Source organism: Pseudorca crassidens, chromosome X, assembly GCF_039906515.1.
Source record: "Pseudorca crassidens isolate mPseCra1 chromosome X, mPseCra1.hap1, whole genome shotgun sequence".
Classification (NCBI taxonomy): domain Eukaryota; kingdom Metazoa; phylum Chordata; class Mammalia; order Artiodactyla; family Delphinidae; genus Pseudorca; species Pseudorca crassidens.
The window spans coordinates 119,834,344-119,850,110 of NC_090317.1; the positions used below are offsets into that span (position 1 = coordinate 119,834,344).

General features: G+C 45.2%; 1 protein-coding gene across 5 annotated transcripts in view; it reads right to left on the reverse strand.

Moving 5' to 3' along the window:
• REPS2 (RALBP1 associated Eps domain containing 2) overlaps window positions 1-15,767 on the reverse strand; it is a 232,759-nt gene that overhangs the window by 33,043 nt on the left and 183,949 nt on the right. For all 5 annotated transcript variants that reach the window (XM_067722169.1, XM_067722166.1, XM_067722167.1 and 2 more), the window contains 2 exons: window positions 4,214-4,297; window positions 3,022-3,167 (listed from right to left, as the gene is read on the reverse strand). In XM_067722169.1, coding sequence (XP_067578270.1) covers window positions 3,022-3,167; window positions 4,214-4,297 — 230 coding nt within the window. The remainder of the gene's footprint in view (window positions 1-3,021; window positions 3,168-4,213; window positions 4,298-15,767) is intronic.

Here is a 15,767-nt window from a genome sequence, read left to right on the forward strand (position 1 = left end):
TCATGGTGAGGGGCAGTGACTGAATAGGCAGATAAAAGAAAATATCTCCTTTCAACAAATGCTGCTGGGAAAACTGGAAATCCATATGCAAAAGAATGAAGCTGGACCCCTTCATTATATAATACACAAAAATGAATTTAAAATAGACCACAGGGCTCAATGTAACAGCTAAAACTATAAAGCTTTTAGATGCGAACACAGGAACAAATCTTCATGAACTTGATTTGGGCAGTGGTTCCTAAGGTAAATTTTTTTTTAATATCTTTATTGGAGTATAATTGCTTTACAATGTTGTGTTAGTTTCTGCTGTATGACAAAGCGAATCACCTATATGTATACGTATAACCCCATATCCCCTCCCTCTTGCATCTCCCTCCCACCCTCCCTATGCCACTGGGCGATGGTTTCTTAGGTATGACAGCAAAAGCACAAGTGACAAAAGAAAAAAATTCGATAAATTGGACTTGATCAAACTTAAAAATATTGTGCTGCAAATAGCACCATCAAGAAAGTGGAAAGACAATGCACAGAATGGGAGAAAATATTTGCAAATCATACATCTGACAAGGGACTTGCATCCAGAGCATATAAAGAACTCATAACTTAAAAATAAAAAGATAAATAATCCAATTAAAAATGGGCAAAAACCTGAGAAGACATTTCTCCAAAGAAGTTATACACATGGCCAATAAGCACATGAAAAGATGCTCAACATCACTATTCATTAAAGAAATAAAAATCAAAACTACAATGAGATACCACTTCACACCCACTAAGATGGCTATGATAAAAACCCTAAAAATCAAATAACAAGTGTTGGTAAAGAGGAGGAAAATTTGAAACCCTCATACTTTACTGGCAGGATTGTAAAATGCTTTAGCCACTGTGGAAAACAGTTCGGCAGGTCCCCAAACTGTTAAACATAGAGTTACCATATGACCCAGCAATTCTACTCCTAGGTATAAATACTCAAGACAAATGAAAAGGTAAGTCCACACAAAAATTTGTACACAAATATTCACAGCATCATTATTCTTATTAGCTGAAAAGTGGAAACAACCCAAATGTCCATCAACTGATGAATGGATGAATAAAATGTGGTATATCCATATAATGGAACATTATTCAGCAATTAAAAAAATTAAGTTCTGACTTACTATACAACATGTATGAACCTTAAAAACATGATGCTAAGTGAAAGAAGCCAATCACAGAAGACCACATGTTGTATGATTCCATTTAAATGAAATGGCAAGAGCAGGCACATCTATGAAGACGGAAAGTAGAGAGCGGTTGCCTGGGGCGTGGGGCAGGGGAGAATGGAAAGTGACTGCTAATGGGCACAGAATCTCTTTTGGGGGTGATGAACATGTTCTAAAATTACACTGTTATGATGGTTGCACAACTTCGTAAATATGCTAAAAACCACTGAAGTATACACTTAAAAGAGTGAATTGTATGCTATATGAAATGTATCTAAATAAAGTTGTCTTTTAAAAAAGATGAAGAGGGCTTCCCTGGTGGCGCAGTGGTTAAAAATCCGCCTGCCAATGCAGGGGACACGGGCTCGAGCCCTGGTCCTGGAAGATCCCACATGCAGCGGAGCAACTAAGCCTGTGCACCACGACTACTGAGCCCGCGTGCCACAACTACTGAAGCCCGCACACATAGAGCCCGTGCTCCGCAACAAGAGAAGCCACTGCAATGAGAAGCCCATGCACCGCAACAAAGAGTAGCCCCCACTCGCCGCAACTAGATAAAGCCCGTGCGCAGCAACGAAGACCCAACGCAGCCAAAACTAAGTAAGTACATTTATATATTTAAAAATAAAAGATGAAAAAAGAAGATCTCTGCGTGAACTCCACCAGCGGCCCTGCCATCCAATTTGGAGGATGTCGTAGCCACCACTGAGTGACTAGCATTGATGTGAAGTGCAGATTACAGTGGAAAGCTGGGGAGAACATGGAAGCAAGTTTGGCTGTCTGTGTCCCTGATAGAGATGCATCCTCTAGGCTGGAAGGTGGCTGGAAGATGGCCAAAGCTTTCAGTGACTATTAAGGACAAAATATACTTCCTTTAAGCACTAATACTACCAGGGAACTGTCTATTTGGAAAAAACAAAAGCCATTACCTGAAGAAGAGTGCTGCACAGATTCAGAATGGGGATTGGCTTCAAAGGCAAGCTGCACCCACAGAATCTGTTGCTTTTCTTCCCATAACAGTGTAAGCAGGAGTAACTCCGAAGCAGCCCCTGAGACCCACAGGGCCCCTGGAGCGGTGCCATGACGTATCCCGAGCATTTGTGTTAGTGACTAGTCAGGCTCACTTGAAGTAACACGCAGCAGCGGTTTTCTGCCCTGGACACCTGGCTCAATTTCACTGAGGCAAGTGATGGCTCTTCTTAAAGCCAAAGTCTGGAGAAGGATGGTCTTCTCGGTCCCGGGCCATGTCCACAGGTGCCCCCACCCTCCATCCAGCTGATCATACAGACAGATATCTTAGCAGTTCTGCATGTGACCATTCTGTGCTGAGATGCTCAACAACAGAACCCCTTCATGGGGATGAAAAGGAATCATACACCACATCTACTCAAAGTTGGGTCTGAGGGTCTTAAAGCTGGCCACGTGCACCGGGGAACATGAGATAAGACAGGCAAAGAGGGAAACTGCCATTTATATTACTGTCTTCTTCCCAGGAAAACACAGGCCAGAACAAAGAAGAGCGGTAGGAAGGAAAGGAAGAGGAGGGGAGGAGGGGAAGGAAATCAAACCAACCCAAAGCACACGCCAGCCTGGGACCTGCTGGTCCCTGGGGTCAAGTTAAGCCCATCACTTAGAAAGCCTCTTTCTATGTGACCGGGAGACTGTAATCCCATCATAGAAATGAGTAAGGTAAGACTATAACCATTAAAATCACACCTGTCCATGGTGATGAGTGTAAATGTAAGTTTACATTTACATATGTATAAGCAGATTTAAAATAAACTTCCCGACCTTTCGCGCATTTATCCACTCTACTCACTTTGGCACTGTTGGATGGGGTCTCACGGTTGCTACAGAAGCTGGCCCGCCTACAGCCGTAGTAGGCTCTTGACTTTCTGCAGCTTGATTTTCAGGTCGGAATTTTCTACGGATGGGCTTTGATGGGGGCTGAGAATACGGTATATCCTGCGGATTTAAAAAAAAACCAGAAAGTTAAACAAATGCCACCCATCACGTCAATGCCCCATGTTACTCTCGGCGTATCCCCAAGGTCAGTCGTGTGCTCTATTCAAACTCCACACCTCAGGACAAGTGGCTGATTCGTGGCTTGGCAAGACCTGGAGAGACCCGGGCATCAGATTCCAGGGGCCTTTCCTTCTTTCTTTTTCTTTTTTTTCATGCTTGCAGCCTATTACCTCTTTTGTCACCTGGAAGGACACAGGACTCAGATGCCCTCTCTCCCTCCCCTCTTTTCTTTTTTAAATGCTGTGTGCATCTCACACCACAGGGCCTTTCCTTACTGAAGACAAAATTCACTCTTGCCTCACTTTGGGGCTTTTGGGAATATGTTCTGAATCTGTTCTAAGTTTTAAAGTTTGTAGAGGTCTTTGTCATATGCTCATCATTCTCCAACCCCCGGCTCCTACATCAAGCCAAGCTGACGAGCCACTGTGTCTTCTGGAAGGAGACAGTTGGCCTGCTTCCTTGGAGGCCCTGCCTCACCTGTGCTCCCGAGCCCAGGCCCACGTGCTCTGTGATGGGAGGAGGGCCTGAGGAAATGGGCAAGGAGAAAGGAGGGGGAGAAGACGAATGGGAGAGCACGGTGAGTGAGCAAGCAAATGGCCCAGGACTTGGTGACATGGGTGGGCAAGGGGAGACCGTAGCAAAAAGACTAGGAAGGGGAGACCACCCCAGCCCCCAGCTTGCTCCTCGAGGCTTAGCAGGATGCAGGGCTCCCCACTGCACCTCTTGGTCTTGCCAAAAGCAAGGCCACCATATTTAGCTGGGAGGTTGAAGAGGGAAGTACAAACTGTCAGAAACATCAAGGTGGAGCCCAGGAATCATCAGGACCCTAATCTTCACAAAGAACCCAGATTCTAGGAAATCTGGACCATAAACATTCATGTCAGGGCATGAAAACTTTAAAACGGCATGCCTGCTAACAGCGGCAAGCAGCCCAGGGGAGGGAGGGGTCCCAAGACATCACAGTAACATCCTCACGCTGGCCTTACCTTCTTTGCTGGACTACTTTCCGCAGCTTGGGAAGGGGCTCTGTTCAGCTGGGGGTGTAACTCGGCCTCAGACACTTGTTCAGACTGTAGCAAAAGATCACAGAAAGGAAAAAAATGTAAAAACATAACCACCTAAACATGTAATGAAGAGAGCTTAGGAAAAGAGTTACTAAGGAGAAAGAGCCAAGGATGGTTGGGGCTGCCAATCCTCGAGAAAAGCTTCTGTAGACCCTGCTGTTCCCTCCCATCCCTCCTCCCAGCATTGTTCAATCTTAGGGAAAGAAGTCACAGGAATGTCTTCTATAACTGGATGTATGTATTGCTAAAAACTAATGCTTCGAAAGCACAAACTAAAAATAACAAAGCGTATCAGAAAAATAGGGTGGGGAAAGAAGTTAAAATTTCAACCCGATCACTAACAAAAACAATAATTATAATGAAAAGCACTGAAAGTTTTTTAAATATTAAATTTCTGATAAAACACTCTAGTAGATATGACTCTTTACCTTAAAAAAAGGTGAGGGGTAAGCATGATGGAAGGGGTAAACAGAGGGATTCTGGCTGCTGAGTGGTATGGAGTCCGTGAATGTAAGCACAAAGACGGGGGGAATGGCCCCAAAGGCCTGCAAGACAGCGGGGCCACACAGCCCGGCGCAGAGCCCAGGGAGCGCGGGTGCCCCTGCTCAGCTTCCTATCTCCCGGGCTTGCTACATTCAGCGCTGCTGGAGTCCTTGGCTTTCAGCCACTATTAGCCAGGGATGCAAAATGTTAATAACATGTGAACCAACGTGACCTCCACATTACCAGTCCTCTACTGACCCACAAGCTAATCTGCATCACAGAAACACACACTGCAGCATGCAACCTATGGGTCTGAGGGCACCTACCTCGTCGCTAAGCAGCCCTCTTCAAACCCTTGCGGGGCCTGGCTTCTTCCTTATTCTGACCCTACTCCTCCCCAACCACCGCCCCACCCAGCACGTTCCAGCTGCCTCTAGTCTTCAGAGACCAGCAGCCCAGCTCGGCACCCTCAGCTGTGTTTGTAAAGGTCCTGTCCCTGGCATCTGATGAGTCGCAGTCTCCTACTTGGAATCATTCTCTCTTCCTGTTCTGGCCCCTCTTGTCCCTCACGTGAGCGGTTTCTCAAGGTCCTGTTTTCGGCTCTCCTGCTCCATGTTTCCCTCCCTGTCCACTCTTCCCCACAGTAAGCCCGTCTGCTCCTACACTTCCACTGCCCGCGCTGGAATCCTTGGTGCCCAAGCAACTCCCCGCCTCTTTGAAACCCACGCTGCAGGCACTCAACATGCATGATTTCTAGTTCCAGGTTTTTCTTATAGCCTTCTCCTTTCCATTAAGGGTAACTGTATTATTATTATTGTTGTTGTTGTTATTAATAGATGTGCACTATGAACCACCGAACACTTGCTATGTGTCAACATGTTGCTCTAGATGTTTTGCATGGATTACTGCATTTCATCATCACAGTCTTAGGAAGTCGGGAAGAAACTAAGGACCCAGAAGGTAAGGGACTCACCCAATATCACACAAATAGCAGAGTCCAAACCCAGGCCTCAGGTTCCAAAGCTGGGCTGTGACCACTATGCTCTACCGCCTCCAGCACTCTTGGGCCTGAGTGTTATTCACTCAAGAAGTACCTATCCAACAGCCACGACAGGCAGCCCCTGTAGTAGCACCGGTGTTCAAGGATGAACAAGCTCTGGACCTTGCAGTCTAGCGGGAAAGGCAGAGAATGAGCAGGCAAACAGGCTTCAGGGGAATAAGGACTACAGCGAGGGTGTGCGGGGGCTACAACAGCAGCCGGCCTTGTGGGTCACCAACACTCAGGCAAAGGTGACATCCCGGCTGCGAGCTGGGTGCAGAGGGGCACTGCACAGGGGGGGCGAGAAAGGAGGATTGAGGGGCCTCTCAGGCTCTGACACCTGGGAGGGCAGGCTGGGGTACCACGAGAGCACGGAGGCCAACCTCCGCAACAGGAACCGAGGGAGAAGCAGGTGGGAAGGGGAGCCTGCTTTGGGACACACTGAGTTTGAAGTACCCGGAAGCATCCAAGTGAAGTCGGTCAAGAGCCATTCACGGTCAGGCTCCCCCACCTTCTCGGGGGTTCGGACAGATGGCATCACACTCCAAGATGCACTAGTCCAATGTCAGCTTTCTGAATGGCTGAGCAAGGACCTGACAGGCACCTAGTGCAGGGCTGCCCGTGACCTGTGCTGAAGAACAGGACCTGGACCTGAGGCCCGCACTCGCCTTCCACGGCCAATCCACGGCCTGCCCTGCTACGGCCCACCCGCTCTCCACAGGGACCACAGGTTTGCGCCCACATGGCCCAGCAGCCAGGCAGAGAGGAGAGAAGTGACGGACCAGTCACCCCACCTTTCAGTTGGTCAGTTCCCCTCCGTATCATCAGGCAGGTGGAGAGAGGTGTCCGTCCTAATGCTCCCTTTCCTGGGGAGATGAGTGAAGTCTCCTTCTTGTGGAAATATTGAGGGAAATGATAAATTTCATCCTCTTTTCAACAAAAATGAGGATTCTGAGCACAGCAAAAGCAGGAGAGTGTATCACTGACTTCCTTTTCTTGTAAACATCTCTAAATCACCAACAACAATGGGGTGGGGCTTGGGAAGGATGAGGAGCAGTTGTGAGGCCTGAAAACTGTTTTCCATTTTAAAATTTACCTTCCTGGGCTTCCCTGGTGGCGCAGTGGTTAAGAATCCGCCTGCCAATGCAGGAGACACGGGTTCGAGCCCTGGCCCGGGAAGATCCCACATGCCGCGCAGCAACTAAGCCCGTGCGCCACAACTACTGAGCCTGCGCTCTAGGGCCTGCGAGCCCCAACTACTGAGCCCACGTGTGACAACTACTGAAGCCCACGCGCCTAGAGCCCGTGCTCCGCAACAAAGAGAAGCCACTGCAATGAGAAGCCCGTGCACCGCAACAAAGACCGAACACAGCCAAAAGTAAATAAATAAATCAATTAAATAAAATAAAGAAATAGGAAAAAAAATTTAAAAAAAGATCCTCCATCATTTGGCTCCAATTTACCTCTGCATCATAACTGCATTAGTTTGCCAATCGGGAACCCACTCCAGGCACATAAGTATTACCTGAATCTTCAAACACACCACAAGTTTCTTCTCAATTCAATTCTATTTATTCTAGAACTTCTAGCCCAATGGTTCCCAAATACAGCTACACAAGAGAATTATCTGGGGAATTTTTATAAATTACAGACTTTTAGATACTACCCCAGACTTCTCTAATTAGAATCTCCTAGGGCTGGAACACTAGAACTTCTATTTTAACAAGCTCCCTGAGTGATTTTTATGTAGCCAGCCCAGACCAGCTAGGGACCACTGATGGCCCAAACTCTTCATTTAAGAAATGAGAAAACCAAGTCTCCAAGGTCCTGGTCTGGAAAAGGCCACAGGTGCTCCAGCAAAAACTAACCAGGCTTCTTAATTGTTTTCTTCTCCATTTACCATGGAGGCAATAGGTGGTATATGCAATATGGTTTCATAAACAAATAAATACATATTTGAAGCTGTGCAAAATTTTTACCAGTAAGACTTTTATTTAAAAGTCGAGGGACTTCCCCGGCAGTCCAGTGGTTGGGACTTCGCCTTCCAATGCAGGGGGTGCGGGTTCAGTCCCTGGTTGGGGAAGCTGGTATCCCATATGCCTCACGGCCAAAAAAGCAAAACATAAAACAGAAGCAATATTGTAACAAATCCAATAAAGACTTTAAAAATGGTCAACATTGGGCTTCCCTGGTGGTGCAGTGGTTAGGAATCCACCTGCCAATGCACGGGACACAGGTTCGAGCCCTGGTCCAGGAAGATCCCACAGGCCGCAGAGCAACTAAGCCCGTGCGCCACAACTACTGAGCCCGCACGCACCACAACTACTGAAGCCCACGTGCCTAGAGCCCGTGCTCCTCCACAAAAGAAGCCACCACAGTGAGAAGCCTGCACACTGCAACGAAAGCAGCCCCCGCTTGCCGCAACTAGAGAAGGTCGGCGCGCAGCAACGAAGGCCCAATGCAGCCAAAAGTAAATAAATAAATTAATTTTTTTTAAAAATGGTCAACATCAAAAAAAACTTTAAAAAAAAGAAACATGAATGTGTTTTAAAAAAATAAATACAAGTCGAATTTGCAACAAGCAAAGAGTCACATATTCATGCTACTGACAGATTAGAAAAAGAAACTTAAGCTTCATTTACCTCCCAAGAATCCAGGCAGATCCCAAGACAGAATCACAAAGGTCAAGGCTAATTTCTAGGCAGATGAGCAGATAATCCTGCTACTGTATCTAGGGGATCTCCAGCATCTTAGTGGTAGTCTCAGTGTCATTTGGTGCTTGACTTTAACCTGACCCCAATCTCTGCTGGTTAAGGACACACCAGAAAGCCCTGTGGTCAAACCCAGGCATAGAAGATGCAGAACCAACAGCCAGCAGCACAGTGGCCACAACAAACCCCACCATTCGACAGTCAGTCTCAGAGAGAAAATCCAGAGGACTGAGTTCTCTGTAAGAACAATTACCAAAATCCATGACCCAAGTCACTTATGAGAGACAAAAATGGAGCTGAAGTATAAGCACCTGGAGGGCAGGAGCTGGGTCTTGTTTCACTCTCGCTTTCCCAGTGCCGAAGCTAAAGACCAGCAAACAGCAGGTCCTCTCATCAATGTATGCAGTGAACTAGTAATGAATCCAACACTGTTTCATATTCCAGTGGACAAGTCAAAAACTTCATCCCATGGCAACTGGGGCCACAGAGCACAGCAGGTACAGGACACAGGCTTTGGAGTCAAATCCAGGCTTGGCACTGGCTTGGGCATGGGCTTAACCTCTCTGAGCCACAATTTCATCATCTGCAAAAGGGGATAATCCATCTAACTCCTAGCATTGTGAAGATTAAGTGAAACATCTGTCTCGGGTGCGAAGCACAGTAACCCAGTAGCTATTCACTAATGGCAGCTACTATCATAATCGGGAGTAAAATTACAATTGGTTTCCCAGGCACAGGATCTATTTCTGTAAGCAGAAGCTAACTCAACATGAGGGACTTTTCCCCTCTTGCCAAAAGATGAAAACCTTGACTGGGAGAGTGCTGACTCTGGCTTAGATAATAAGCAGATCCCATAGAGCAGGCTGCCCACAATCCAAATTTGTGCCACTGGATATTACTGCTACCAATACTGGAGGGAAGACATTTTTACAAATAAAAGCAGATTTCGTGGCTGCCTCAGTACAAACATCTCAGGCAGCTTGCACTGAGTATCTCTGGTGCCCTTACAGCAGGCCAGTCCAACATCAGGGACACTCGGGCGAACACTGACAGAGGAGCTCAGGGACAATTTCAACGAAGTGGATAATCAGCAACTCTAATGGACAACTAGCCCCTGGATACGAAAGTCACAAAGCATAATCACTCAGGGATTCCTGGAACCTACTGGATTATGGACAACATCCACGAAACAGACTTCCTGTTACAACTAGAGGACTATGGGCACTGTATTTTGGTCTAAAAGAAAAATATTTGACCATAACTAGATTTTGGTTCTTTTCTAGTAATAGAACCAAGTCTGAGCCCCACCCTCTATTCATCCCATATGTAAAGCCATATTATAACACAGCCCAAAGAGTCAACAACACAGGTGATATACAGCAAGATTCTCCTGAGACCCATTTTCCCCACTGTAGGGTTGAAGAAAGATGCTATATGAACGCCCCTTGCCACACCAAACAGACTCTTACTAAAACAGGTACCCACCACCATCAAAATTCAAAGGCATCTGGTTACAAGGCCTTTAAAAATCTTTTGCTGGTCCCTCACACCTGACATACACAGACTGGCAACAATACAATATAAAAATTTCAAAGCGCCTCAAAGTCCTAGCTTCACTCGATGTTTTACCACACTTATAATTTTGAATTCCTTTCCCATTCCCATTGCTCTGTATTAGTGATGGAGTGTTTCAATAACATTTCTTCTAACTGCTGATAGCTCATACTTAGACTGTGATAAATGTCCCCTTTTGGGATGACACGGCCCTTCCTGCATGAGCCAGGTCCATCAGAGAAAAGTGGCTTTAGAAGAAACTCAATTAGAAATAGCTGGCTAGAGAGAGAGCTGTAAAAATTATGTAAGAGTTAGGAACCAGCCATAAAATAAATTCAGTATTGATGAGGATGTGGAAGTGAAATGAGAACACTGTTGATGGAGCATAAATCAGTACACTTTATAAAACCATTTGGCAGCATCCACTAAAGCCGAACATATGCTTACCATATAACCCAGAAATTCTACTCCTAGGGATAGACCCAAGAGAAATGAAAACATACATCCACTCAGAAACTCGTACATGAATATGCATAGCAGCATTATTTATAACTGCCAAAATTTGAAAACTACCCAAATATCCATCAACAGTAGAAAACAGTGATATAGAACGTCCCTGGTGGCGCAGTGGTTAAGAATCCACCTGCCAATGCAGGGGACACAGGTTCGAGCCCTGGTCCGGGAAGATCCCACAGGCCCTGGAGCAACTAAGCCCGTGCGCCACAACTACTGAGCCTGCACGCACCACAACTACTGAAGCCCACACACCTTGAGCCCATGGCTCCACAACAACGGAAGTCACCACAATGAGAAGCCCACGCACCTCAATGAAGAGAAGCCCCTGCTTGCCACAACTAGAGAAAGCCTGGCACAGCAACAAAGACCCGACACAGCCAAAAAAAAAAAGGAAGAGAAAACAGTGACATATTTGCATACACAACGGAATACTATACAGCAATGATCTACAACCGCATACAACAATCTGGATGGATCACACAAACAGCGTGTAAGCAAAAGAGGCCAGACACAAGAGTATATACTACATGGTTCCACTTATATAAGGCAGGAAACAAGTAAAACTCACCTATGCTGCTGCGAGTCAGAATAGTGGGAACCCTAAGAATAAGGGATAGGAACTGAAAGATAGCATAAGAGGGGCTTTCTAGGCACCAGTAATATTCTGCTTCTTGATTTGAGTGCCAATAACACACGTGGGTTGAGCTTGTGATAATTCACTGAGTTGAACACTCAATATGTACTCTTCAATACACACATTATACTTGAATAAAAAGTTAAAAAATAAATCCAGTAAAGCCAATTTCCTGTAATGTCCTTAAAGTGCCACCTAGTGGCACAAGTTAAATGTAAACAAGAAGGAAGATTCATTTCAAGTTGGCTTGAAAGACATGGCCCCATTTCTCTCAGCACAGTTTGGGACTGGGCTGGAACAGTGCCCTAGATTTAAAAACAAACGAAAAAAACCCCCACAAAACAACAAAAAACCTTTCCCCTGGCACAGAGAATACTGACACAAAGATTCAGTGGCAAAATAAAGCTGTCTACCACAGGGCACACTGGTACCAATGAGCCAATGATGAGGCACATCCCTTCCCAGCTGCACCTGCGATCAACCATGTGGGAATATTTACAACCAGAGGTTGGCAACAGCTACAAATAGGGGCTTTTTCTTTTCTCAGAGAGAAGATTTACCAGCACACAAGTAAGGGATACCTACAGAACTTGCTGAGCAGAGCAGGGTATTCAGGAGGGAGACGGGAAGAAACAACTCCTTTATCGTGTTTTCCCAGGACAAGCTTCTTTCCCTCTTCCTCACCTTAAAGGCAAGGCCTTAGTTGGTTTCTTCTAGTTATGCTTCAGAAACACAGAGTTGAGAAGGACCACCCACAGCAAGCCTTGGAAGCTGCCAGGTGAATAAATGATATTTGCTCGAGGTTTTACTAGTAAAGTTGGAAAGACAGAGCATCTTGATCAGAAAAAGGTCCTCAAGGCAAAGCCGCAAACTATAGACACAGGCATTGCAATCCTTGTGTTAGGAGATGGTGGGTTAAAAGGCTGATGGGGGAACTGTCTTTCTGTTGATTCTTTTCCTTTTCATTTCCACTATTTACAGAAACAGGTGACATGTGGATTTGGCCTATAGATTGTAGTTTGTTGACCCCTGATGTAGGCAGAAGGCCAGTCGTGAAAGGTCACAGAAGGGAAAGAAGGTGGTTTAAACACAAGTAGTTTAGTAAGCCAGCCCGGCACTCATTCTGGGCTCGTGATCATGAAGTTCTGGCTGTCCTGAGTCTGTTCTTCTGTTTGCCAACTAGACTCCACCTCTGCTTCGCTGGGCCTGTACTGATAATTATAATAGTTCATTGTTGGTGAGAGCCAACCATGTGCCAGGCACCATCCTAAGTGCTTTACAGATATTAACTCGCTTAATTATCACAACCCGATGAGAGTAGACACTACAACTATCCTCATTCACAGATGATGAAACTGAGACACGGAGAGGCTAAGTAAATGTGTCCAAAGACACACAGCCAGTAAGAGGCAGAGAGAGGATTTGTACCCCAAGCCCACGTTCTTAACTACTCTGTCAGGCTGCCTCCCTGGGCCCACCCTCTGGGCATCCTCCACCATCCTCTCCTAGTGACACCACAGCACCCTCCCATCCCATCCTGCTTCTCCCCTGACACTTAGGGGTGCTTCCTGCTTTTTATCACTGTGTGGGGGTGTCAGAGAAGAGAAATAAGGATTCCTTTGTTCAGGAACCTAGAAACCAGCCGTAGTTGACTCCCAGGGGAAACACCGGGCTATCTTGTTAGTTATAGGAAACATGGTGTCCAGCAATCGCCTACAATCCTTGAGCACAGAGCATGAGAAAATGGGTTTAGATTAGACACATGGAAAATGACACAGTTACATACATACACCATGAGAGACTACAGGATGGAAGGTGTTAGGCGTGGCCGCTTTCAGAGGGTGGGGAAGGGGAAAGGAGCTGGAGGAGAAAGAGCACATCACAACCCTTGTGATCCCACAGCTGTCAGCAAAGTGTGGGCCTCTCGTAAGCACATTTCATTAACACCTGATGAACTGATTAGATGAACTTAAGGCATCTTTCAGAGGAGTGATGCTAGCACAGTAAGCTTTACACAATAACATTACAAGCAAAATGTCATAAGGAGGGGAAACCTAGGAAAGAAAACAAGTTACCAGTGGTAGGATAAAGCTAATTTATTAAGAGGTTTCAGAACATAAAATGTATTGGTGATAATATGTCAACTCTGTTGTTAAGAAAAAAGAGGTGGGCTTCCCTGGTGGCGCAGTGGTTAAGAATCCGCCTGCCAATGCAGGGGACAAGGGTTCATGCCCTGGCCCAGGAAGATCCCACATGCTGCAGAGCAACTAAGCCCGTGTGCCACAACTGCTGAGCCTGCGCTCTAGAGCCCACAAGCCACAACTACTGAGCCCGCGTGCTGCAACTACTGAAGCCCACGCATGCATAAATAAATAAATAAGAGAGAAGTTAAGAAAATAACTGTGAGACGTGGTTGCATAGCAGAGCATGGTGGGTGGAGCCGGCACTCTGAGCCTAGATAGTCAGGGTCAGAATCACAGCTTTAACGTGCTGTGGGTGACTCTGGGCAAATTTCTAGTTCTCTGTGCCTCAGTTTGCTTATCTGCAAAGTGACGATAGCAACAGAACCTACTGCACATGGTTGCTAGGATTAAATAAGTTAATATTTATAAAGGACTTAGAAGAGCATCTGACACATAAACACTATACTTAAGTACATGATAAATTTATAAAATAAATAATCGCAAAGCCTCAATGGTTTGTATACCTCTAAAATCAATTCTGAAATGCATAAATAATAATTATTTATGATGTAAAACTTCTGCCTTTTTTTCCCTTTTTGAAAGCAGGATATGGATTACACTTGGCCTTCGGCTACACCAAATATGGCCCAGTGACCAAACTGTGCAACCTATTTTGGCAAAGCTGAACGTTAAGTCTTCCCTGGGGAAGGCACTTTAAACAATAAACGTTTTAGCTTAATATTAGGAAATATCGATACTTCATATTCAGAAAATGGGCAGAGAGACTGAAAATCCTTATTAACTTGTGCTCAGCATACCTATAGTTAATTTTTATGATGTGCGATGAATGATTTCTCTCTCTCTCTCTCTCAAGGTTTATCATTAAATTTCTAGCACCAGCCCAGAAACCTTTCCCAGCTCTCCTGTTCTACAAAAGCTGGTTCTGTCACTTACTAACGAAGAGGTCCCAAGTAGTTCACTTCTGCTTTCTGAACTTCAACTTCCTGTTCTGTAAAATGCTATGCAATGACAAAGGAGAGCATGAGCACAGAAGTGATAAAATTCGAAAGACTAAGACACACTCAGCAGCAAGACAAAGATCCCTGTGGGGCCAAATCACAAAGTGGCAGGCATATGCATAAAATAGATAACTAATAAGCACCTGTTGTATAAAAACAATAAAATCCAAAACAGCCAAAAAAACCCCAAGTGGTAGGCCAGGCTGAGGGTTCAGCAGCAGGTGGAGGCAGCTGAGAGCTCATACCCAGCAGAATAACAGGGATTTAAATGCCCCACATGAGGCAGGGTTCCCGCACCAAGCTCATTCCCTAAAGCCAGAGGCTAAGGTGACACTTCACTACCTATAAACCTGCAAAGCCACGAAGAAGCCTGTGAAGGTGCTCGGGGCTGCCTCCTAATGAAAGGAAGCAGAAACAGATACAACACTTTAGCCTGGTCTTGGGCTCAGCCACCATCTGGTGACATCTGCATGATCACTTACATCTGTACCAGATGGAAGTGCTGAACCTCAAGGAGAAGAATTGGCCCCAGACTAGAAGCCCATGGGCGCAGGGTGGTGGGGTATGGTTGGCAGGGACACCACTGAACTGCTAGGAAGAGAGGAGCTCGGAGAACTGAGAATGAAATTGAAACTCCGATACCAAATAAGACTGCTAAGCAAATTTCCAAAAAGCATGGAAGGAAAAAAGCCAGCAGTAAGAACAGCCTCCCAAAAATAAGATGAATTTACTCCTGACTAAAATGAAGACAGAACAAGTTGAAAATAACTTTAAAATAATTTTGTTTAGAACCCACAAAGTTAAAAGTAGGGAATGCATCCTGAAAAAGAACAGAGAACTATGAAACAGAAATTGGGAAAAGTGAAACAAGAACAGATTAACATAAAAAAGAATGGACTATAAAACCTGGAATCATAAACAGTTATAAATTTGGAAGTCAAAGATTTCATCCACAGCCAACCCAGAGAGATCATGACATAAAAAGATGAAAGTACCACTACTAGAAATAAAAGATGTGTTACCAGATATAGAAGCATAGCTAATGAGTTTGAGAAGAAAATAGAAGAAATAAGTAGAGAATCAAAACCTGCAGAGATATGACTAAGAGTGTTCTAAAATTAAAGACATGATTTTCCAGATGGAAAGTGCATACCAATCATCATCTAGAATAAATAAATTTAAATCTATGCCTAGACACATCACAGTGAAATTGCAACAGAACATCGAAAATAAAGTTTTAAAAGCCACCACAGAGAAAAGATAGTAACTCCAAAGGAACCCAAAATAGATTCACAGAATACTCAGCAGCAACAAAAATAAATGCCAGAAGAGAAGGA